The sequence below is a fragment of the Poecilia mexicana genome, unplaced genomic scaffold (assembly GCF_051168715.1).
Source record: "Poecilia mexicana isolate PSO_F unplaced genomic scaffold, ASM5116871v1 scaffold_7, whole genome shotgun sequence".
In the NCBI taxonomy this organism is placed as follows: domain Eukaryota; kingdom Metazoa; phylum Chordata; class Actinopteri; order Cyprinodontiformes; family Poeciliidae; genus Poecilia; species Poecilia mexicana.
Window position 1 is genome coordinate 5939603 of NW_028263376.1, and position 25946 is coordinate 5965548.

General features: G+C 39.7%; 1 protein-coding gene across 1 annotated transcript; it reads right to left on the reverse strand.

Annotated features, from left to right (window-relative positions):
• Positions 1-124: 124 nt before the first annotated feature.
• Positions 125-24345, reverse strand: LOC106919833 (neurotensin receptor 1 (high affinity)). The gene is made up of 4 exons (XM_088007491.1): positions 23600-24345; positions 17336-17616; positions 524-725; positions 125-132 (listed from the first exon to the last, which is right to left on the reverse strand). The coding sequence occupies exons 1-4, from the start codon at positions 24279-24281 to the stop codon at positions 125-127; spliced, it is 1173 nt and encodes a 390-aa protein (XP_087863617.1). The 5' UTR covers positions 24282-24345.
• Between the last annotated feature and the right edge of the window lie 1601 nt (positions 24346-25946).

Sequence of the window (25946 nt, forward strand, 5' to 3'; positions counted from 1 at the left end):
TGAATGCAGGCTGGACAGTCACTTTCCTGTGCCCAGAATTTCAACAGAGCTTCTCTACAGATGACACAGAAAATATAAAAGGAATTCATGGGCTTGTAACAAGGAATCTCTGACTGCTTCGTTTTCACCCACCTGTGAGAGTAGCAATCACACAGACATAGACTTTATTGTTATTCAGCTGCACATTTGCAATATATGTGTTGAGCGAAATTTTGCTGAATGCCAAAAATGAAAATGCCAAAAATTCATTGTAGAGCCAATTCTTACCTTACTTACATTTCAAATGGCTCCCACCATTTTCTCACACTTTGATTGTGAAACATTTTCAACTAAAACTTGTTTGACCTTAAAGTTGTGATTGGCTTTTGATAACTAAAGGTGAGCACAAGAATTCAAAAGGATGCAGTTGCAACAGATGAGACTTGAAAGGTAGAAGAAAATCGGTCACCTGACGACAAACGTACTTTTGACGTCTTCAAACCTCTTTTTTGTGGATTTTTAAGTTTTAGCGGTTTGTACTTACGGAGGACGAGAACTCCATGGCGAAGCGACTGAGCGCGGTTGGATTCCACTGTGATGTTCAGCATGGTGGGATTTCCCCTGGTGATGGACATGCGGCTGTCTTGCTCAGCTTCCTGGAACATCCGCACCAGCTGATTGGCTATGACCCCGTTGAGCACGGAGATGGCAACCATCGGCAACACAAAGGACAGGAACGCATTTACCTGTTTAGGAAAGGGCAACATGTTACAGACTGGTTGAGTTAGTCTGGACAAATACTAGGTGACATCATCATTACTCAGATAACAGTTAAAACCAGAAGTTTGACATTAAATAGGGCAAGTCTTTTTCAGTTCCAAGTCAGTAAGCATGATCAAAATAATCTATACTGCCTAAGAGGGAGAACGGTGAGGAATATTTTACATACACTAACACATTTACATGCACTAAAAATGCCATGTCTTTAATCAAATGCTGGAAATTTTTTGAAAATAAGTTGGTCTTTTCAGGTCAAATTAATCTTCCGAACAGACAATGGCCCTATGTATACAGCCAAATCAGTTACAATTAGGACAACAAAGTTAATGTTTTGGAGTGGCCATTACAAAGCTCTGATCTCAGACCAGTAGAACATTTCTGGGCAGAGAGCAGGAATCTGGAAGCCAGGCGGCCTACAGATCAGACTTATTTATTCAATTCAATTCAGTTTAATGGTATAGCATTAATTCATAGCAAATTTCTCCAGGTACTTTACAAAAAACATTGCTTCAGTCCAATCATACAGACAGTCCAAACAGAGCAGTAAGCTATCAAAGTAGCTTAAAACGTTCCTACACAAGGAAACACAGCAGACTGCATCGAGTCACTGACCGTTATGCCAGTTGTTTCAGGAGGAAAGAGTGAAAATTACAGCAAACTACTTTAAACTGCGAAAGGATACTCAAAATGTTTAACCCAAGTTATTTAGTTTTAAAGGCAATGTTATTGAATATGAAAGAAATGTACGTCGAGTTCTGACTTCAGAAGATAGAATTGAAAAAAAATCAAACAAAAAAAACCGCGTCTTTGTTTTAGCATTTAGCTGAATGAAAAGACAAATTTCTTAAAAAATTAAGACATTTTTTTATTGGTTTGAGGAGATTAGTGTTGAATAACTGCTTTTAAATGCATTATTGTTATTATATTATTATTATTGGTCTACAATAGTAGACAGTAGGTGGCATGTAGGAGACTGGAGAAGAGGCGCAAAGTAGGTTAATCTTCTTGGCCAGTAAATGTGTTACTTTTTTTTTTACATATGTTGATTATTATTAGCATTAACATATATCAACATTTTAAATATTGTTACTGTCATTACTATAATTAAGATGAGTTTTCATTAGCCTGATTTTTCGTTGTCCCTCCCCCCCCAACCCAACCTGGTTCTTGGTGCTCAGTGTGTGATCCAGGTAGGCAGAGCAAAAAAAAAAAAAAAAAAAAAAAAGAAACATTAAAATGGTATACAATGTCAAATTTTGATTATATTTTCTATCCCTAATAGCTTGGCCTTAGTGTTGTGGGGTTGGGTTGTTTCTGACAGTTGTAATCATTCACTGGTGAAAGGGACCAGCCCTCCATGAGCCTGGTAAAGATTAGAAGAGTAAAGAAAATAAAAAGGCAATTTCAGTTTTAGAGGGAGCCTGCTTCAGGTTTGATCTGCAGTTTTTAGCAGTTGTAGGAGCAGGTGGGTTGGTTTCTAAGAGATTACAGCTCTGAAATAATAAAGACTGATATCAAATACAACTTATACATGAGCAATGTTTAATGTATTGACTTTGCTCAGTGTTCAGTACCAGACATCAGTCTCAGAATAAAATCACCTGCAGATATCAGACCAGGGCAGAGTGAAGAGGAATGTCTGGGAATAAAAAGGTTGGATGGTGCATTTCCAACAACGTACTGATGCTTCCTTTTCATGCATTTAAGAAAATATTATTTTTAAGAAAACACTTTAAAAAAAAGTAGTTTAGCCATGTGATGTGAGAAATTATGGACAAAGAGCTGGTCTCTAATCTTAAAACCAACCTGCTCTGCAGAAGGTTAAGTTTTTTGCATGGGCTGCCATGACAACAAGGCTCAATAAGTGGGAAATGTATTCATTAAATCTGACATTGCATTGTTAAGCCATTAATCCAGCTCTGAAGCAAGGACCCCATGAGACTGATTCATACATGGTCCGAGCTGAACTATTAAAAAAAAAGAAAAAAAGAAAAAGTAAACCTAAACTAAACTAAAACTCCCTTAGAAGTTGGAATGTTATACTTTTCACTCCATAACTAACACCTGTTGTCCAGGATTAGATCATTACTAACTTCATTTGCCCTGATAAGTGACCAGGTGGTCAGAAATTGAGAAATATTGTTCTCATCTGTGAGCTTGGAGAGAGAGAGAGCAGAAGAGATAACAGAAAGGCTGAATGTAGGGGCTGGATGATGTGGTTGAAAAATGTATCACAATATAAAATACAAAATATACTGCCAGTCTGGTGGCATCACATTTTGTCTTTTATCCACAGTTAATACTCCATGAATTTGTTGTTTATTTTAAAGGAGCTAAGAGGCATGGTGATGAAACATAAAACTGCTGCTGTGCAAGGTACTCAGTCGTTTGTTGCTAGGTAACCAAAGAGCGAGTGAGTTAGTTGATGCCACCAGCCTAGCTTAGCTCGCTGTGAGAGGCTGAGCAGACAAAGCCTTTCCTCTGTCTACATCCCCCAGAATGCCATGAGGTCCAGGATTCTATCTATGGATGTTGATCATATCTCCACCTCAACATATGTTGTTAGTGATTTATTGTCCAGTCCTAGTTGAATGTGTTCAAAATATTGGTATATCGTGGAGAACAACCACAAAATACATTAAATATTGAGGTTGAAGTGAGTCAAAGTGTGAAAAAGCTGGAAGGTTTTCCTGCTGATGGAAACTAACAAAAGGCATGTGCAAAGGAGATTAGTGAAAGCCAAGGAAGAAAAAGGACACAAAGGGGATTAAATGAGGAGGTGAAGCCAGACAGGAGTTACGGCAACTACGATGAAGCTGGCTGTCTGATTAAAATGCGTACAGATGTGTCAAGTGGTAATTAGGTTAGGCATCTGCGTAATCAATGCACCTGTAATGGCCTTCCCATCATTCCTTCCCGACAGCATTCCCTTAAATACGTGACTCAGACAGGCGCATGCTCAGATGGACTGATGGTGTTTTTCAAGGGGATAATCACGGATGAAAAATGTTAATGGTCTTAATGAACAAGGTGGCTGACTTCTGAAGTTTTCTTTTCCTCCTGGCCTCTGATGACTGATTGAAGCTGAAAGGGAGAAGAGGTGGGGGGTAAAAATCTGCAAGGTGAGCTCTGGCTTCTCTGTGAGTACCAAATTCCAGCTGAGTGGGAAGAAAAATCACAAAAAAGCAGCCAAGAAAGCTGGTAGATGTGGATAATTAGGAATGAAGTGGAAGGAAACTGAGATATTAGGCAGATTCAATGGGTGGAGGATGAAGGAGCAAGCAGTGAAAATTAGTCTCCTTTAGATTTTACATTAATTAAAAGAAAAAGTCAATGGAAGGTCAAAAAGACTTGAAATGGACCACCACTGGTCCCATTAAGACTTGAATGTCGCTGTCACTGAGTGCCAGCAGACATCTGTGAGTCATAAACACCGATTACTTTATGGGTTCAGGAACCACTGGTCTGATTTATCTCTGTCACTACAGATTTATAACCAACTGGTTATGGGTCATCATTTCTTCTGTTAGCGTCCAACAATAGCTGTATTTTCACTGACCGTAAAAATGTGTAATTATGAAAATAAAACACGACAATTTTGAAAAAACTCAGAAGATTTTTGTGCCAGGATGAGGTGGTTCTTTTGGCCCTATCAAAATGATTGTCTTTTGCAAAACTGCACTGGAAAAACATTTTCCACATCACGAGTCACTTGATCAACATGTGATTTTAGTTGCGTTTCTTATTTACTGGAAAAAATGCAATTGTGAAATTGCGTTTTTTCGACTTTAGTGGAATAGCAATAAAGTTTTGTGTACTTTGGTAATGCAAACTATTGTTTAAGTAGAAGGCAACAGTTGTTTTCTACTTAATAAAATACTTTGTATTTATTTATTGTTCTTTTGATACACAGGCTTGGATAAGCGGCCAGAAAGTTTCGCCCTGTATAAAGCATAATGTTACAATAAGTTTTTCAATTTGTTTTCTTTTTTCCTGTAAATAAAAATGAAACTATACAAAATAATCTCTTGTAATGAACCATCCCCCAGATTCAGGTTACAGTAACAGATCATTTACAGCATAGAGTGCTGCTAAACTACACCATTGCTAATATGTACAATGATCTGCAATTTCTGCTTTGCATTTTTCCTCTCATAGGTTTACTTGAATTCTATATTACTGCAGAACCCCCCAACCCCCTGTGCTGAACCAGATTTTGAGAGCCCTGCTAGGTTTCCAATGTGGACTGGAAAGAACAAATTCTTTCTTCAAGCACCAACTTTAGCCTTTCCTGACCTTTAAAACAAAGGTGTAGTTCAGTCCAGTTAAACCAGCCAGCTCCACAAAGTCTGCCAATAGAATATGATCCAGGGTGCAAAATTAAGTCCTCAACTCAGTTTTTGCACTTTGGTGAGTCTTTAAATGACTCAGATTCAGGGGATTCGCCCAGAAAACCTGCTAAGCCTGACGGTAGGGCTGCTAGGACAGTCCACTAGCAGCCCACCATGTTCTTGTGTTTAAAAAGTTTTAAAACCTACAAAAACTTTGAAAGTACATGAGAAGGCATCATGATTTGGAAATAATATTATGTGAGGGCAACGGGCAGGTAAAGGGACAACGCAGTTGGTGAACATCTCCTCATGTCCAGTTCAGTGTGTCAACTCTAAACCTCACTTAATCTGCTTTTACTGTTACTGGTGTAGAAAAAAAACAAAAAAAAAAAACAAAGGACACATAGTTTGGTGGGGGCAGGTAAAGCATGCTGGCTTTATGATCACATCCATGCGAAAACCATTTATGACTGAAAAAATCATAAAGGCCTAACTCATATTTCTCAAACTACATCCTAATGACCCTGAAGACGACATGCGATGGGCTGGAGACCCGTCTAGGATATACCTCACCTCTCACCCAATGACTGAGACAGGCACCAGGCCCAAAGAACTGGCAAACACACACATATATATATATATATATATATATATATATATATATATATATATATATATATATATATATATATATATATATATATATATATATATATATATATATATGTGTGTGTGTGTTTACACAATGGATGGATGGATCCCAAAGACATTAGCAGTGTGGTGAGCAGGTCCTGTTTTGCTCCTTCAGTACCTGAAAAACATTTTTTCATGTACAGAACCACTAATTCTGTTGTCCACTAGAAGATCCGAAAGGAAAATATCTGTCCATCAGTTGGTGACTTTATAAGCCTGAGCGCCGTGAGCTTGTACAGCAGGAAAATGACTCAAAGCACACCAGAAAGTTCACTTCTGAATGCTTCAGATAAAAATCCAGCAAAATTAAGGTATCAAAGCGGCCAAGTCAAAGTGCGGACTTACATCCGGTTGAGATGCTGTGTTGTGACTATAAATGTGCTGGTCATATTATGAAAACCCTTCAGTGTGGCTGTACAGACTTTTTCATAGAACTGTTTATCTCATTGTAACGTATCCCCGGCAACAGACTGGACAATGGATGTCCTTTACTGCCACGACAATTTTCTGAACTATAAACACGCAGAGTGAAAGGAACAGATCGGTTATTGACTTTCGCATGAATACTGAAGTGTTTTAATGGATCGAGGTTTTGAACCATTAGCACCACCTCCAGCATCTTAACACTACTCTTCTTCTTTGTCTGTGTAACATTAACAGAGTTAATGAGTTGTTTACACATGTTCACATGTTTCAAAAGAATCTTCATTTAATACAACATTAGGCTTTAACTATACAAAGCTAATAAAAAAATATGGAGAAATAATGACTTTATTCACCTGTCAGTGATCAGTTGTTTTTATTTGTGCAGCAGCTCATAGTTGATGTTGCTTTAGCGTTGTTAAATCTTATTTAAGATTTTACGGGTAGTGGCTCCTCTGTGTTGTTGGGATGGAGACGAATTCTTAGCTTTGTTTCAGTCAGTGGTTAATTAGTGCTGACAGTGCAGGAATTTGACTTTGGGTAATGATGTTGATATTGCTGATTGTTGAGTTCAAAGGCCATAAAACACCAGTGGAAGAAGCAATTATTGAAGATGGAGTTACCGTCAGTGTTATGCTCACACTGCTGTTATGACGGTAAAAACAAAATGCAGACAGAGGAGGTAAAGATTAAGAATAATGCAGACATGCAGACTTTGGATATGATTAGGCCAACAGATTCAGTCTAAGAGGGGAAAATGTATAAATATTTTGGTATGATGACATTTAATGAACTACTTTGTTGTTTTTTTTCCACCAACACCTGATGTCAGGGACCTCTATTAATAAAAAAGTTGAAGTTCCTAAATTGGTCCAGCCTCATTAACAGAATTAATGAGTTGCTACCAAGATAGCATTCAACAATCACAGAGCACTTATTGTCATTACAAAAAAAAAAAAAAGGAAATTCTTGTCAGAGCAAATTAATACTTAAAATGAGCAAATGCACCAAATACCAAAAACATCAACAACTTGGTAGAAATGAAAAATAAGTTAACAGTCATGAAGCATCTTACTGCAGAACACAGGATTCCTACCAGAGGTTCCTACCAGTGTAAAAAAAAACTTTTGTTACACTGAAATACTCTAAATTTCAGGGTAACAGAACATGAACTAAAATGTGTACATTTGTTTTACACAGAAACAAAGTCCCACTCGCCTCCTATGACTAAATTTTACTCAGATTTCTTTTTGGTTGAGCCCCCAGGTTTCAGCCTGGATCAGCATTACAGCACATATGAGACGGTAAATGTGCTCTGTTGGTGTTAACAGCCTGGCTGTCATGTCTGGGAGCTGCCTGTATGAATGTTGCAGCATTAATATTCATCTCTCAGCTAGAGTTATTCTCAAGTGGTCCTTTCTTTATAAGATCTAAAGTCAGTGTTTTAGCTCAAAACAAAATGTTAAACATAATCAGGTACAACAAAATAACTCAAAATGCACACATCTTTTGGCTTACCAAATAAATCTACGGTTTGTCAGATGTGAAAGGTAACTCAAATCTTCACATAATTGTGGATGAATCACATATTTGAATCAATCGTTCATGCAAAATACCGAAGACCATTATATTATTGCCAGGATTATGGTTAGAAAAGGATGCAAGTGCAGAGTGTCAGACTTCCAGCCATCTGGGCCGTGCAGAGTGTTTCTCTTAAGCCTTTTAAATACTCTCTTACATAAATCTTGATGAAAGGTGCTGTACAAGATTGCCACGGCTATGTATGTATAATAGTAGCTTTGCCTTCCGTTCCTCTCTGCTTTCTGTGTGCACATTGTAATCTAGTGGCCCTGACGAGTCCATGAATACCTACAATCCTCATGTCAAACAGGAGCTGAGAGACAAAGAACACAAAACGTTCAAATCTGAGAAACATTCTGTTCTCTAGGATTCAAGAATTTTTTATTGTCATACCACCTCAGCTTGTTTGACTCAAGTCCGAATTTCAGACTCAAATTCCGAATTTCATCCGAATTTGAGTACGAAATTCAAGTCCGAATTTCGAACCAAATTTGTACTGTTTATTGGATTTTAAGAATCTAATACACAAATAAATAATAAAGTAATTTATGTGATATATAGTTATGTATATTTAAAAAAGTGTGTGTGTCTATGAAACTGAATTAGGTGCAGCTTGAGTTCAGTATTCGACGTAGTTCAGAATACTCTCCACCACACAGCAATAGAAGCTCCTCAGGACTAGACAGGAAGTGTTGGTACTCAAGGTGAGGTCACTGGTACTAGAGCTGCTCCTATATTAACACCATGATGGACAGCCTGGTTTGTGTTTTCAAAGGATAGAACATAACTTTAATTGGAACTAAAATATTTAGCATAGGAAGTCCATGTTAAGTGTGCTGCAAAGGCATATTTGACAAAACTTGTAAGCTAAACAAAAAAAAAAGGAAAAATCAATTATCTCAGCCATCCAACATCTCCCATTAAGTCCTTTATTGTTACTAATGAATATATTCTTGCAAAGACAAAACAACAGCCAGAATAGACACATGGTCTGTTCTAATCATTTCATTCACTGCTAACGTCTGGCTCCATCCACAACAAAAGATTTATTTCCCATTGTTGAATTACATCTTTGATGTAAAGACGATAATCAGCAAAACACCAGAGTGTCTGCTGTGGAGTCACGTCGGGAATATTAGCATTAATTAATAGTAATTATTATTAATAATGAATGATACTAGGCAAACTGCAAGAATGAAAGTACATAAATACATCTCAGGAATATTATATTGTTAGCAACGCTTCAAGATATTTTTACTCAAGTAAAAGTGAAAAGCATCCATTGAAGAAATAAGAATAAGTAAGCTTTTCGTAAAAAGATTACTTAGAACCTGAGAAGCTGAAATAACCTGCAATCTCTGGCACTTTAAAGACAAAAATAACGAAATGAATAAATATACATAAATAACATAAATACAAACTAGAAAATTCAAGCAGAAGAAATAATTTTTCAAATCAATTATTTTCTATGTCAAATGTATCAACCCAATACTTAGAGAAGGTAATGTAAGCAGTAGTGGAAATGTGTAATAAAGTATATTTAGGAGAGTATACAAATATGCTCACTCATTATTTATTTTAGTTGTATGTTTTGTTTTGTGTTTGCCTTAAGACTCTGTAAGTCAGTTTAAGTATTGTGAATAACACATAATTACCAAATCAAGTCCTAATTCTCTTGATGTAACATAAATTGCGAAAGTTTTTTCTTCAGTTTTTATTGTTTATTTATATTTCCACTTTTCTAAACATCATGATGAGCAACAAATACCCAGGCTTTAATGTTGTATTCTGGTTCTTTTTTGACATAAAAATGTTTTTTATGAGACGCTGCTTCATTTACTGTTTCTTCATGTCTGTTTATTTTTTGAATCTTTACATGCCTGAGACGTGTCGTAAACTAACATTTTAGATCATTAATATGAGGAAACACTAACAATTAGAAACTGCATAAACGTTAAAGCTAAAGTCGTCCTAAACACGTGGAAGTCTTTCCACGGTGGGACGTACTTAAGTACAATTTTTGTGTATCTGTACTTTACTTAAGTAGATTTAATAATGGGTACTTTCTACTTTTACTCCACTACATTTTACAGTAAGTATCTGTACTTTCTACTTCACTACATTTCTACAAAACTGTCGCGTTACTCGTTACATTCAAGTCGCGTTGCTCTTTTTTTCCGTTAAAATGTGAAGTACAGGGACTTAAGGTGGCGCCGTAAAATCCAAGGAATAACGTGACTTAGTGTCTGTTGTCACCCATCGCCTCCACCTTTACTCGCACACGGAGCTCCAGACATGCGCAGTGGTTTCCTCTGAGCGGGAGAAGAAGTCTGTCTAATCGTCAGTAATATAATAGCGCTGCATAAATCATCAGATATGGGGACATGTAAAATCAGCAGCGCTTCGCTTTCACAGACGGTGGGGACTTAGTCCAACTTTTAGCGTCACTGGGAAGGAAAGCTTAAAGAAAGGTAAGATCTGTGGACGTGATGCTAGCAAAGCTAGCTGTACAGAGACACATGTTGCATCTGCGATGAAAAAAAGTTGTCACTCCTGCTGAATTATTGTGTGGAGGTGTTGACTGAGGTGTTGCATATATGGGACAACGCTGTGACCAAAGTGCAATATAGTGATATGACATTCAGGAACGATCCGGTTCTTCTGGACGGATCTTTACTGATTAAATTTATTTCAGCTCTAAGTATTTAATATCTAGGTGCTTTATGTGAATGTGGATTTTTCAGATCAATTTGAGAAGTAATTTTGATAGGTAAAACTTAATTTTTTTGTGTCACGTAGCGTGGGGTGCTGGTCTTGACTACAACTCTGCTACTCGGTTGCATGTCCTCCCCCACCCATCTTCTTTCCATCCCCTTTCTGTTGGATTTATTTCAAAATAAAAGCCACTAGTGGCAAAAAAAAGTGAAGTTCATGCTATGTTAGGACAGGAGACAAGATGTTTCCATCCCTGAAATTATGATGGATAGAATCACATATCTAAGTCTAATCTATGTTACAAACACAAATAAAACATGCTTTATCTGTGGCATTGTTTATTAAAATGGCACATTTCTGATGTATTCAAATTAAATACAATCGGTACACTTAATGATATTGTATTAGGGATTAGGTAATGCATTCAGCAAGTACTTTTAAATGCCAGTACTTTTTTAACTTTTACTTAAGTACAAATGTTAATGTGGTAGTTTTACTTTTACTTGAGTACATTTTTGTCTGTGTATTTGTACTTTTAGTTAAGTACATTATTTGAGTACTTTCTCCACCACTGAAGTCTTTTTAAAATATTAAAATATTTGTTCGACCGCATTTTTTTCTCCTGAGGGTCTCATCCCTGATGATCCGCCTGACCCGGGTCTTTGTGTGTAAATAAACGGTATTCATCACACTTTCAGCAGGGAATAATCCAAATATTTAAACATTTCTGACAGTGTTTAAACCAAAGTCTTTCCACAGCCAAACGCAGCGTGTCCTGTGCTGTTTTATAGTTTCCAGCAGAAACAATCAGTGACGTAAATGAACCTGGTTTCTGTCTGGTGTTGTGTCTAACATGAACATCAGTGCATTGAACAATATCCATAGGAAGCTTTGTGATCCTTTTGTTAACCTGTTCAAATTGAAATCCAAACAGGTGAAGTAAACAGCAATGAATAAAGCTTACAACAAAAACTCACTGGAGAAAAAGTGGAAGAAAACAAATTAAGCTGCTCTGTTCTCAGGCTGAAAAATCAATTCAACTGTTTTCCCAATCAGAGTCTGAAAAGCAGATCTCTCCTGTTGAAATGTTATCTTTAACAAAAGAAAATACAATTCTAGCATGCATTCGTACACCATTTCAGAAAAATGATTTGATACGTATTTTATATTGATTATAGGTGTACTTGTCAATACATTAAGAATTAATGAGGTATTTTTTCCTTATCTTCCAACATAACACTGTTTTTACTGCATGTCTTTAAAACTGGGAGACATTATTCATTTCACTACTTGGCATTTTTTAATGGGTATATATGTTTTTTAAATAGGTCATTTTGAATTTTGGACTTGAACTTTATGCTTTTTGTGGTGACTGCTGTTTAGTTCATACTGGGGGCTTGGTTTTCCATTTCTGTATTTTTTGTTTAAACTATTTGAAAAGAAAATCGTAAAATTATACATTTGTAAGAAAAGCAGTCGAGAAGTAAAAGACATTTCGAGAGATGACACACTTGGCCCTATCTTTATGCCAGACAAGCTAGGTTGCTTTACACAAAGCTATCTCTATCTATCTATCCATCCGTCCGTCCTGCTAATACTAGACATTCTTCTTTTTAAGATATTTGACATGTAAAACTACTCTAAAGGAACATCAAAATGTCCAGAATGATTTTTTGTTTTCATTGCAAAATACAACTTTACATTGGACCAGAATGAGATATGAACTTCTTGCAAAAAAAAGTAACTTAATTGCAAGTACATCATCTCAGCCTTTGTTCCTATGTCTCAAAAACATGACCAGGGTTTAGATGCAGCTCATCCATTCAGTTTATATGTTGTTTTTTTCTCTCTGGCTGACTGTTTGAGGGCTCAGATTTGAGCTGCTTTTTATACACACAGCCGTTCTGTATGGTAGGTGAACCAACAAGACCTTGGCCTGGTCGTCTCAGTGAGGCCATGCAGGAGGACAGTGAACTGACTGTAGCCCTGGCGAATCTTTAAAGAAAAGCCTCAAAAGTTACTGCATCCTGTCACAACTGACATAACTTTGATATTTAGCAGATCCCTTAGAGTTGAAATCACTGCAGCTGTAAGGAGACATTTTTGGCTCGGGCTTAACAACGAGGAGACGCTCAGGGGTTCAGTCCACCAGAACTTAAAAAAGAACACATCGTAATAATTAATCTTACTTAAAAATAGTTAAACGACAACTTAGGCTATTTTTAAGCCAAAGTGGCTTGAAAATAGCCAACTCTGGCTTAAAAGTTGGCTATTTTTATAGTTTTGAAAGCACAGAGCATATCAGCTGGAAAGATGGAAAACAGAAAATAGGACATAGAATTAAAATTCAGTGGAATTACCTCCAATTGATACAATCATCATGTTTAAAGGTGGCGTACACCACAGAGAGCTCAGCAGTTCAGTGCAGAGACAAACATCCACAGTTGCATCTCCTACTAAGGTCACTTTACAGTCACCAAGCAACCGGTGATGACTGCTTTTTGGCTGCAGGTAGATGCAGGAGTACAGAGAGAAAAACCAGACGTGTATGAGGAAAACATAACATTACACACATCAAAACCTCAGCTCGCAGTAAAACCACCTTCCCTCACCCATGATGCTTCGTAAAATTATTCATGCTTCTACTACAACTTCTCACATTTTGTCACGACCACAAAACTTCAATGTATTCAGTGAAATCTGGTATGTTTTCACACCCAGTGGTCAGGTGGACTTAGTTCGATTGGGGACCAAAATTGCACCATTTGTAGTTCACATTCACACTGCACAGTCAAACCGACCAAACTCTCTGAATAACCTGGTTCCACCTTGTTTATAGTGCCGATATGCCAGGATTCACTGACGGAAATGACACAAAAATCTGTGAAGAAGACACTGAGTGCAGCTTCATTGTTCACAAAATGTAAACGACAATGAAGTGATATCAGATTTAAGCAGCTCTAGGATTTCTCTTTTGTCTTTTATAAATAAATAAATAAATAAACAGGAGCCATTTCACCTGAAAATGTTTGACTTGCACGCTTGTTTTAGTTGTATTTACACAGAATGCCCTGTGATTTGGTTCACTTCCTGCTTTTGGAGCGGTTTCTGATCCACTTGCCATTCACATGAATTCAAACTGCACCAGAAATAACTTCAACTGAACCGACACACAGGTTTGTAGACAGACTAAATTTTACTTTCTTTTTTTTTTTTTTTGTCTGCATCAGGGTATTATTATTACGGGTTATAAAATGCTATTCCAAGCTTTTAGCATCTCACAGAAAATCAACCACCATCTGTGAAAGAGCAACAGCAACAGCAAGGAAGAGATCCCTCAAAAGTTTGCTACAGCCATGAAGCAAACATACAAAGGAGGACGCACACCCATGAAACAATATATCAGGACATTAGACATGACCCCAAAACTATGAAACATGGTGGTTGGCGACATCATGCTCTGGAGAAACTTTCAGCAGGAGCAAGGAAATTGGATATGTATAGAGCTAATACAGACATGTGGCAAGATGTTCTTAGTCCATGCTGATTGAGCTTGGGCTGGTTTTTAGATGGATATAGACTACATTTCAGTCTATAGATTATGTAAATCCGGTCCCAAGTCTCCTGAAGAAGCCCTTTTTTTGGAAAAACGCTAACACTGTTGAAACTAACGCCACTCGGAGGGAAGAAGACATGCATCGTAACCAAGCAAAGAAGGAATAATGCAAAAGTCTTTCCTCATGGATGAAGTGGAAGGTTTGCAGTTCAAACTCACCATGCTGCACAAACAACTTGCCCCCTTGCATCACAGCATGAAGCCACTTAATGTTGCAAAGGCAAACAAGCTCAAAAGTGCATAGGCTTCTCTCTAAGTGCACACTGAGGCGACGGAATAAAAACATTTATCTAACAGGAAAATATACGGAAACTATGGGAACTGGAGAAAGTTTACTTTCTTCCAACGGGGTGCTCTTTTCAATAATTTCCACTTATGCAGATTTATGTGAAGGTGCAGCTCTAGATCATAAAAGACAGTTCCATAGTTTCTAATTTTGTGGGTTTGACTGTTTTCTTATTTGGACTGTATTTTGCTACTGATTTACAACAGATCTGGTTACTAAATCTGAGTCCATATTTTCCACCTAACATTTTTCAAGAAGATGTTATTCATCTGTCAAAACAACATCTATGTCATATATGTTTCTTCAAGAGTGAAAAGAAGTCGGCACACCAGAAAAGACTCACGCCCAAACATGGAAACTCCAAGCACAAAAGCCTCGGTCAGAAAACCAGAACCGTCTTCCTGCACCACTGAACTGCCCTAAAAAAACATTAATGCATTCAAAAGACAATTCTTCTCTGCTGTTAAGATGTAGAAATGGAAGTACTTGACATAGATAGTCTACTGAAGTTGCCTTTTTGATGATGATTATGGTTTACTTTTAAAGCAGTATTCCTGTTTGTGGAGCTCTGACCGAGCACAAACATGTATTTCCAAAAAGTCTGAAGATTTCTGTATTACGTTTTATTCCCACCTTCAACGTTGTCACAACAAAATACCACAAAATAATGTGTTTACATAGTAAGTTCATTTTCCTCAATCTTAAGCAGACCAATGTTTTGCTCTACGGTACTACACCAACACTTTTAAGGTGCTCTGTTTTCTTAAAGGGAAAACGCTGAGGGTAAACATTTAGAAACTGTCCCGTCATCCAGACTGGACTCAAGATGTAACACTGAAAACGTCCACGAGAAGTGGCAGAGCACATGGTGCTTGAAGAAGTTTAGGTACTTCAGTCTTTGCTGCAAACATCTAAGAAAAAAGGTCAGATTTTTCAAAAAGAAAACAATCTGAATAAAATGTTAAAAAAACTATTTAAAGCTGAGGACAGGACACATAGGAAACCCAGGACAATGCTACAGGAGAAAAAGACATGAGATAACTAAGTGGAGAAAACCATGTAGCTTCTGGAGTCTAGACCAATAGAGAGATGAGAGTCCATTTGTGGAGTCTGGGTTTGATAGTTACCAGGACAACAGTACTCCTGACTCGTTTCCACTAGTGGCTACTCAACGCTGCTAGATTAAGCTGTACTCAGTTATAAGGGGTTTCCATTAGTAACAGTTATAGTACCCCGGCCCCTTTATTTGAAACCTTTGTCACTTTGCTTTCAAGCATGCTGGAACTAAAGATGTAGCATCAGAAAAATGCCGGTCACTGATTGGCTAGGGGCTAGAGTCAGTGGATGCATCAAAACAGCAAATGCCATAAAAAAATTTGACCCACCACTTGTGGTGGGACAAACTGTCTCACTGCTCACAGTCTTTTCTGGCTCTCTTCCTTGACATTGTTTGGTTGTGTTGTGTCTGTATTACTTGCAGATCACATTTAGCTACTGATGCTGGGACTGTTCATCTATCAGACAACCCCACCCAGCAGAGCTGTGAATAAAAACCACCAGAGCCCCACTGTGGGAAAAAGGACTTTGGTGACTTCACCGGGTCTAGAGTAAAATTTGGCCCAAATGGGATGATGGTGCAGGGCCCTTCTGCAGGAGATGTGCTCAGGTCATTAGCTCCAGAGAAATGAATTCTTAGTGCTTCAGCATAATACATATTAGATCATTTTCATCCTCCTGTTGTGAGACGACTAACCTTAGTATGGAAAAAACTTGATTGGCCAGAGTTCTAACCTCAGACTGACAGAAAACAATTGGATGGAGAGCTCGTGACACAGTCCTTCATCAGTGTCTGACCTTACAAATGCTCTTCATTTGTAGATGACATTCGATGTTCTCCTAAACCTTGCAGACATGCTTCTCAGAAGAGATGAAGCTGTCAGACCTGCAGAGTGCGGGCAAATGCTTTTTGCAAAGAAGCATACATATTTATCAACATCAACCTGAGTGTCATAAGGTGGGGTTGAAGTGGTGAGGAGAGACACCGAGACCCAGGTTATGGTGATGATGATGATATTTAATGATGAAAATAAAACTCAGTCCAAAACAGGCAGCACGGCAGAGAGACAGGCACACAGCCAAATACCGGTAGCAACTGAACGACAGGACTTCGTGCGAGCGAACACAAACCAGGACTTAGCAGTACAACTGGCGCGACAAACGACAAAAGACACTGACTACGACAAGGACCCGACGAGGAACACGGACAACAGGAGGGTTTAAATACACACAGGGTAATCAGGGGGATACGACACACCTGGGGAGCAATCAACAGGGAGGACAGAGACTCACAGGGAACAGGACTACACAGGGAAAACAGGACTGAACACAGAAGAACTCAAAAATAAACACACAGAAACCCAGATCATGACAGTACCCCCTCCTCAAGGGGCGGCTACCAGACGCCCAACAGAAGAGTCCAAAAAACCAAAAACGACCCAACAGGGTGGGCGGAGGGGCGATGGCAGGAGGGCTAGAGTCCAGAAAACAGTCCCAAAAAACAAAAATCATCCCAACAGGGGGGGCAGAGGGGCGACGGGAGGCGGGTCCGGCGGTCTTTTCCGCCGGCGCAGGAAGCGAGGAGGCGGGTCCGGCGGTCTTTTCCGCCGGCGCGGGAAGCAGAGACGTGGAGGCGGGTCCGGCGGTCTCCTCCGGCTGCGCTCCGGCAGCAGACTCGGGGAGCTCGGGCGGCTGCGCTCCGGCAGCAGACTCGGGGAGCTCGGATGCGGGCCACGCCACTAGCCGTGCCGCCTGACGTCCCGGGGACAGCCTGGCTCCTTGAAACCCCAGCACCACGGGGACTGTAGCGACTGGAGACGGGCGGACGGAGGTGGCTGGAGACGGGCGGACGGAGGTGGCTGGAGACGGGCGGACGGGCTTGGGAGGCAGAGGGTCGCCCGCCATGACGGCCAGAGTAGTCTGGCGCTCCCACTCTGCCTCCAACAGGAGCTTCTCCAGCCCCAGATGCGGCAGTCGCGGGACCCAGTACTCCAGCTCGAACACCAACCGGGTTACCAAACCGAGCCGACGACTGGCAGAGTTCGGCTTGGCCATAGCCTCCCCAAACTCCTTTAATGTCGCTTGCAGGGTGGCGACATCTCCATTACCCAACGGGTCCATAATATGGCGATCCTCACCGGTTTGGTCGGGTCCTTCTGTCATAAGGTGGGGTTGAAGTGGTGAGGAGAGACACCGAGACCCAGGTTATGGTGATGATGATGATATTTAATGATGAAAATAAAACTCAGTCCAAAACAGGCAGCACGGCAGAGAGACAGGCACACAGCCAAATACCGGTAGCAACTGAACGACAGGACTTCGTGCGAGCGAACACAAACCAGGACTTAGCAGTACAACTGGCGCGACAAACGACAAAAGACACTGACTACGACAAGGACCCGACGAGGAACACGGACAACAGGAGGGTTTAAATACACACAGGGTAATCAGGGGGATACGACACACCTGGGGAGCAATCAACAGGGAGGACAGAGACTCACAGGGAACAGGACTACACAGGGAAAACAGGACTGAACACAGAAGAACTCAAAAATAAACACACAGAAACCCAGATCATGACACTGAGAGGGGACAAGCAGATCAGTATGAGGCAACGTGGTGAATCCACATTAAACTGCACTGGTATTTCATGAATTAATAACACATCTAATTATCTGGAACAGACTGAGGAAGGATTTATATATTAGCAGCAGGTATTAACTGGCCAGGCAGGGACAGAAATCATCACATCCAGTCAGCTTTCCACTGACTGCATGATAATGATGATAAATGTGTGTGTGTGTGTGCGTGCGTGTGCATGTGGGTGTGTGTGTGCGCGTGTTTGTGTGTGTGCGTGTGTTTGTGTGTGTACTTGTATTTACTACTTAAAGAGCACTTTTACCCACAAGGAGAGGTTATTTGTGGAATGTAAGGACCTGTTCCTGGTTCTCGCTTTTTTTCACAGACCTGCTGCACTCTACTAGTTAGGTGTACTGATGTGAATTATATTTTGGCTAAAGGGGCATATGGAATAATTTTATAGCGTAATCAAGGAACTATGTTACCTTCTGTGGTTTATCGGTCAGCCGATTTATCTGCACCAATTTCCTCCTTTGTGAGATCGGTGAGCGGCCGATGCTTACACGTGAAGCTGATTCCTAAATGTATCTACATCAGCAAAAGTTTAAAAATCCCCCACTGTTCTCTTCTGCTCTCCCGTGAGACAGATATGACTGATAGACCCAACCACCAGCACTGAGAAGTAGCTCTATCATGAGCTCATCAGAAGCACAGTTCCACCACATGTTTGCTAATTGCTTCTGGCTAGTCTGAAGGATCTGAGTGGGGGAGAGCTGTTCTGTGAGGCAGAAGGTCAGAAGCTTGGACACAGAGCTGTGCCTTGAAGGTGGCATTAGGTCCACCAGGCATTTTAAACAGCTGAATGGTTGCCAAGGGAGATCAAATGATTTCTTAAACATGCATGATGAGAATCAAAACAACACTCCAGGACTATTTTTGATGAGGGAATAATATTATAACATGATGTAAGAGCTCAAAAAAGTCAATTTTGCAGAATGCAGTCCTTTTAATGTTAGGAACAAATGATCAGGGTTAGGGGAAACAGTCTGTCTGGGTTGGGCATAAATGGAGTTAATAAAATAAACTGAAGTCAACACAAAGTCATCATTTTGATGAAAATACAAGGAGGTGTGTGTGTGCGTGTGCATTTGTGTGTGTGTTTGGAGTCTGTGCCTAATCTCTTTATTCTTGTTTTATAACAAGTTGCTTGTGTCTGTCTCTGTCAAATATTCATAGCGTGCTGTTGTGAAAATGGCACTTAACATACAACCGTGACGCCTGGTCAAAGCTTAAAATTATAGTAATTAACCACAGCTGAGACACATTGCTTATTTATCTCTTATTTTGCCCCTTTTAGCTTTAGTATAAAACCAAAGCATAATAATAACTGTCAGACGTATCGTTTTATTTAGGTTGAATTTAGCTGATCCACAACAGATGACAGGAGTGCAGGAACAACTTGGGATGAGAGTGACACAGTGTCTGTTATTTTAAACACAGAATCACATGCAGTACTTTACAGATTAGAGTAGACAGACATGGACTGTCAGGTCAGAAAGAGAAGAATAAAAAAGAAGCAACATGCATGCAGTGGATGCAGATGCTGAGAAAAATGTCATATTCATATCCTTTCCTAGATTCCCATTCTCATCAGTATCACTATTAGGAACTATGATGCAACTTTTTATATGCAGGTAACTTCAAGTGCCATCTACTGGAAGAGGCAGCCACAGCAGGCAAGACAGGAAGTGTTAAAGTGTGAGTTAAATTGACTTCCACCAGCCTCTGTTATCAGACTATATAAGCATATGAAAAGCTGCACATGCTGTTATTTTACAGAACTTGTCTTTTAGTGTCCTCCCACTGCTTTACAGCTGATTTTGTTTCTTAATCATTCTGCATCGATACTTAATCAATTGTTATGGTGGCAGCATTTCTCCACCATAACATTTTCTGTTAAAAAAGTCTTTTGATTCTTTTTTTGTTTTTCTACCGTTCCTTTTGTTACACTGTCACGATCTTTGATTGAAATGTTATTTAATTGACATTTAATTGCATAAATTTAAAGGCGTATTTCATGTCCCTATTGAGCTATACAATATGTTATAATATTATTACTTCATCAAAAACATACCTGGAGTTTTGGCTTGATTCTTTTGTGCATGTTGAGAAATCCTTTAATTTCTATGGCAACCATTCAGCTGTTTAAAAACACTTAGGTGGATCTAGCTCCGTCTTCCTCAAGATCCCAGTTTCCAAGCTTCCCAGAGCAATCCTCCCCCATTCAGCTCCTTCAGACTAGTCAGCGGCAATCAGCAAATTACTTGTGCAAACGTGCATCTGCCGAATTCATGAGAGCTACTTCTCAGTGCAAAACTGGTAAAATATTGTTAAAGGGTTAATAGAGGAGCCATGTTAAGATGTCTTCCTGAAGGAAGAGTTTCAGAGACAGCAGGAGAATTTAAAGAGACAGAGACCCAATTTAAAGGTGTTAAATTACAAAGTCAGTATTCTATGTCATATTTGATTTATACAGCATTTTTGTAACAACTGCAGATAAAATAGTTATTTGTTAATTTTATAAAAAGGCAAAATGTGCCTGGAAATTTCATAATAGTGTCCCTTTAAACCAACATATTTTATGTATGAAAATGATTCTTTGTGTATTCAGTCATGAATGTTTGTGTGAGATTTTACACAAAACTAAGACAAACAAAGCAAGAAATGTGCCCACAACAGTTCATTCCAAATAGATATTTATCTTTTCCATAATTAATAAATGCCAACTCTGGAAACGTCAGGATTTTGTTTTTAACTAAAATAGTCATCTTCCAAGTGTTGCATGTCTGCCAGCCATGTCTGCCAGCCCTCTGGTTTTCAGAGGGAATTCTCGATCCGCTGCATTATTTATTTTTGCCATTTACGGTGCAGATTAAGCAGAGAAAGAATTCAAGAAGGCTGGACTATCACCCTGAGCAGAGTTCACTCTGTGCTCCTATTAATCCACAAAGGACCATCCTCCATCTTCCTCCCTCCCCTCTGCACTTTGTCTTTCCAAGCATCTACAAGCCTAGTGAGGCACACATGTACTGTCTCACCGCTCAAAGTTACTGATTGTTGTGGAAAGAGGCTAAATGCGTAGTGCCTCTGGTGCTAAAACCATCAGGCTCAACCTCTCAGTGCATGCAAACATCAGAAACGCATGAGCTCTTACAAAATTATGTGCAAGGTATTGGCTGTCTTGGTCACTGATTCTTCTGTAGAATTAATATTTTGGAAGAGATTTTCATCTGTGAAGCGAAAATATATGCTTGTGCCTTTTCTATGTATGAATTTAATCAAAGCAACCTAGAATACAATCTTTCAGCAACGCTGCAGCTCCATTTGGTGATAATTATGATGGCATGGTGAGTAGAAGGAGAAGAACAAAGACAAGATAGAGGGAATGAGGAGATGAGGCAAACAGCAAGTTGGCACAGAGCAGCAAAAGACCCCCAAAAAACTGTGGCAGAACTTTATCTAGTCATCTCGGCAATTTTTAATCCAGCGAAGCAAAATTCAGTGTTTCTCAGCTAATCTTACACCATCAATGACAAAATAAGACATCAAAGAGATACAAAAGCAGCGGAAAAACTCCATTACAGTGTGACAGACATTTGGGTTAGAACAACCAAAAGCTGGTTATTACAGCTTAAAACTAGCGATCAGCCCTGCAATCTGAGTATAGTGATGGACTCTGACCTGAACCTTCAGAGTCATATAAAGACAGTTACAAAGTCGGCCTTCTGTCACCTGAAGACAGAAGGCCTTCAGGTGAATTATGTCTCAGTGAGATCTAGAGAAACTCATCCATGCGTTTATCTTTAGTCACATTAATTACTGCAACAGCGTCTTCACAGGTCTGTCCAACAAATCAATCCTCCAGCTGCAGCTGATCCAGAATGCTGCTGCTGATGTACTGACTAAAACCAGGAAGTTAGAGCACATAACACCAGTTTTAAAGTCCCTCCACTGGCTCCTGGAGTTCAAAGAATAGACTTTAAAATACTGTTGTTAATTTATAAACTACTGAACGGTTTAGCACCACAGTAGATTGAGGATTTACTATCTCTTGCCTTTAAATCAGTGCAATGTAAAGATGGTAGGAAGAGGAAAGAGGGTAGGAGGAGAAGCAGCTGCAGCATTTAACAGACAAAAATGTTAGACCAAGAAAAGGAGATCTGAAGACAGACATGAATCAAAAACTCATTATGTGCCACATCTGTAGCTCGGTGGCTTCTGAAGCCACCCAAAGGTCAGTGAAGCCTCCTGAATTTTTAAAGTGGAGTTCTTTATAAGCAGAATGGATTTTATAAAACATAGTAAATTTGAGATATCTTTACAAACTCCTTATATCTTAGATCTTAGTGTACTAATGTGAGCAAACCTGTTTGTTTGGTTAAAACAACTTGGGTATGATTTGTTGTTTGCAGCGTTCCTAATTTAATTTTACACAATAATTTTAAAATTTAAAATTTCATATTGTATAAGTCATTTGAAAATTCCCACCATTCCATGTACAGGACACGCAGTCCTCTGTGTTCTTAGAGAAATTCTCACTCCTCTCATGGGAGGTTTACACTCTTGCCATCTGGTTGAAAATATCGCTTCATTACATCAAGAAGAGACACAATGTACATTAATATTCATTCATCATGGCATTAAGAATGCTAATTACAAAATAACAATTAAATTACAAAAGAAATGGTTTTCAGATCTCCAACCCTAAATATGTTATTTTTAACATTAATTAAGGATTTCTTAAGTGACGTTCTATTTAAAGATTATAATAAACACCCGCAGGCTGTAACTCTAAACCAATAATTAATCAAAAAGCCAATTTCTGTTCACTATGTGAAGCTTGATGCTTAAATTCAGATTTTCTTATGCAACCGGTGTCCTGAAGAAGCCTGTTTTAGCAAAGCAATAGAATATTGTATACAAAGAGAACATTGTTTTAAATACCTTTTTATCATTACAACAAATACAAATAAATTTTAACTCCTTATCGCCCAACCTTAATTAGAAGCGAACAAAATAGCTTGATCACACCTCAGCACAGATGGATTTAACCTTAAATCCTTTTATTCACTTTAAATGAAAAAAGAAAATTCATGTTTTTTTTTATGTTGATGAAGTTTGAAACAATGCTGATTTATGGTACAGTTAATGTCAGATTTTAACAAAATAGACCCTATTACATAACATTGTAAATTCCTGTGCAGTCTTGTGTCCGCACACATCAGATCGCAAACTGGAATCGGACACAGCCGTGCGTAAAGCCTTCACTCCACAGTTTAACCACAAATTTCATCATCGCATTCCTCCGTCTCTCACAACACACACTCCGTCCTTTCACCGCTGGTTATTCTATAAGTTCTGATGTGTAAATATTTGCAGTGAATATCTCAGGCTCCATACTTCTCGCTGCGCAAAGACCAGAAGCTGAGACGGAAGCGCAAAAGCCCCTCTCACCCAGCAGCTGGAAGCACACACACACAGGCGCGCACACACACACACCATCTCCACCCACCTGCAGCACGGTCTTCATGGTGACAGCGGAGACGATGGTGGTGCAGATCTTCTCCCCGTTGCGGGTCATTTGGCCCATGATGAAGAGCATCGGAGTGGCGAGCGCGAAGGACGCGATCCACATGGCGCTGATAAGCTTCTTAGTGCGGCTCCGGGACATGATGCTCTTCGCTTTGAACGGGTGGCAGATGGCCATGTAGCGCTCCACGCTCAGGCTGGCGATGTTGAGCGCGGTGGCGTAGGAGCAGCTGTCCCGCAGGAAGTAGTAGCCCCTGCACACGGCGTCCCCGAACACCCACGGGTGGTGGAACCAGATGAAATTGTAGAGCTCGATGGGCATAGAGAGGACGAGGATGAGCAGGTCCGACACGGCCAGGCTGGCCAGGTGGTAGTGTACGGTGCTCTGGAGGTTCTGCAGGCTCTTTTTGGTCAGCAGGGTGTACAGGGTGATGGAGTTCCCCAGAGAGCCGACGGCGAACAGAGCCACGTAGATGATGGTGACTATCACCTTGGAGTAGATGTCGGTGTTCACCTCGAGGTCTTCTTCCTCCGGTCTGGGAGCGCCCGTGTCGTTCCCAACGGGAGACAGCGACTTGTTCCCAAACAGCCGCTGCGCCAGCGCGCCAAAGCCGGCCAGGTTGCGCTCCGAGAGCGTGAAGTTTAAATCCATTCTGCTTTTAAATATGAAGCATGCAAGGATCACGATCTGTGCGCTGATCCGTGAGCTGCCGTTGCTTGAGGAAAGCCAAACCGATGCGTGGAAGTCGGAGCGCAGCTGCTTTTATATTTGGCACAGCAGGGAGGCGCGCTCGCTATTGGCGCTGCTTTGATGACGCGTGGACAGTTAGTGAGAGTTTCATCTGTGAATGGGCAGATTATCAATACCTTTTGGAAAGTTGCTCACAGTGGCGGAACTAGACTTTTTAGCAAGAGGTGGCCAAAGGGGGTGACTTTTTTGGGGGGGTGGTTGGGGCTAAATACTAATGAAGAAAATATTCAGATTCTTTATGCTGGTAAGTAAAGAAATAAATATTGAGCTTTAAAGTGGATGCTGCAATTTTTTATTGTTAATTTTTAAGATGTGGGACAACAGGATTAAAAAAAAATCACTCAGGGTCTTTGATGCCCTACTTTGAATTAATTAATTACATAGATTCAAAATATGAACACCATTATTTGAGTAATCTAGATGACAGATTAAAAACAACACATGTCTTAGTTGAGCTCATTTAGCAGCAAAGGGATTTTGGAAATGAAAATGTCTCCTCATTCATTCATCAATGGCTTTTGATTAAAAATGTGATTTCAGTTAATTAATTACAGTCCCTGCAATTAACTTGATTAAATAGTCCCACCACTACAAAAAAAAACAAAAAAAAAACACGATTCAGTTTTCTTTTCAACCCAGCATTAGATTATGAAGAAGCAGAGAACAAACCCATGCATTTGAAGAAATTTCCCCTTTAAGATCTTTCTCTTCTCATCCAAAAGGATTTAATTTAATAATGCAGAAGCATTTTAATTAAGAAGGGTTTTTGCAGGGTATTCCTCTTTTCCTCTGTCACAGAAATGCAGAGAAATAATGTCAGATGACAACCGTAGAGCTCACCTCAATGCATCACAATGCGCTCAGGACTTCATTCATGGCTGGAACTCCTTTGCTAATGATCCACTCACAGCGTGCAGAGATATTATCGCTGGACGGGAAAAGAGGAAATGTTTTTCTAATGGTTACTTGGCAAAAGCTGGCACCGTTCAAACCAGTGTTGCAAAGCAGCTCTGCCTCTTTACTGCCAACAAACCTAACAGAAAACAGGTTGTTTCTTCCCCACTCTTTAGCAGCCGGCGGTGTGTCTACAGCTCTTCCCATATCGTGGATAACTACATTTCTTTTACTGGGCAGGACCCTCGCCTCTGAGCACACACTTAATCACGTTTATTGCATCCACACACAAATGGTTCTCAGCCACGGTAAGGCACCTGTTTAGGTGCTGCAGGTAACGTCTTTCGAGGGATTCACGGCCGCTGATATTTTTCAAACTGATACATAAGAAGTCTGTCTATGAGAGCTTCTGTTTGTCACTGGGAAACACAAATACACATAATGCTGTAAAACAAACTGGGACATTTTGTGGTTGAAGATTAGTAGACATTTTTGTCTCACATCTTCACAGTCGTTCAAGGTCCTTTCATTCTCCCTAAATGAAAATTATTCCAGCAGAAGAAAAAAATAAAGTATGTTTGGTCGGAAATGAAATTTAAAAGCTTACAAAAGGTTGCTCTGCTCAATGTGTTAAGGCACCATTTCAGTGCAAGGTTAAAAACAATGTGGATT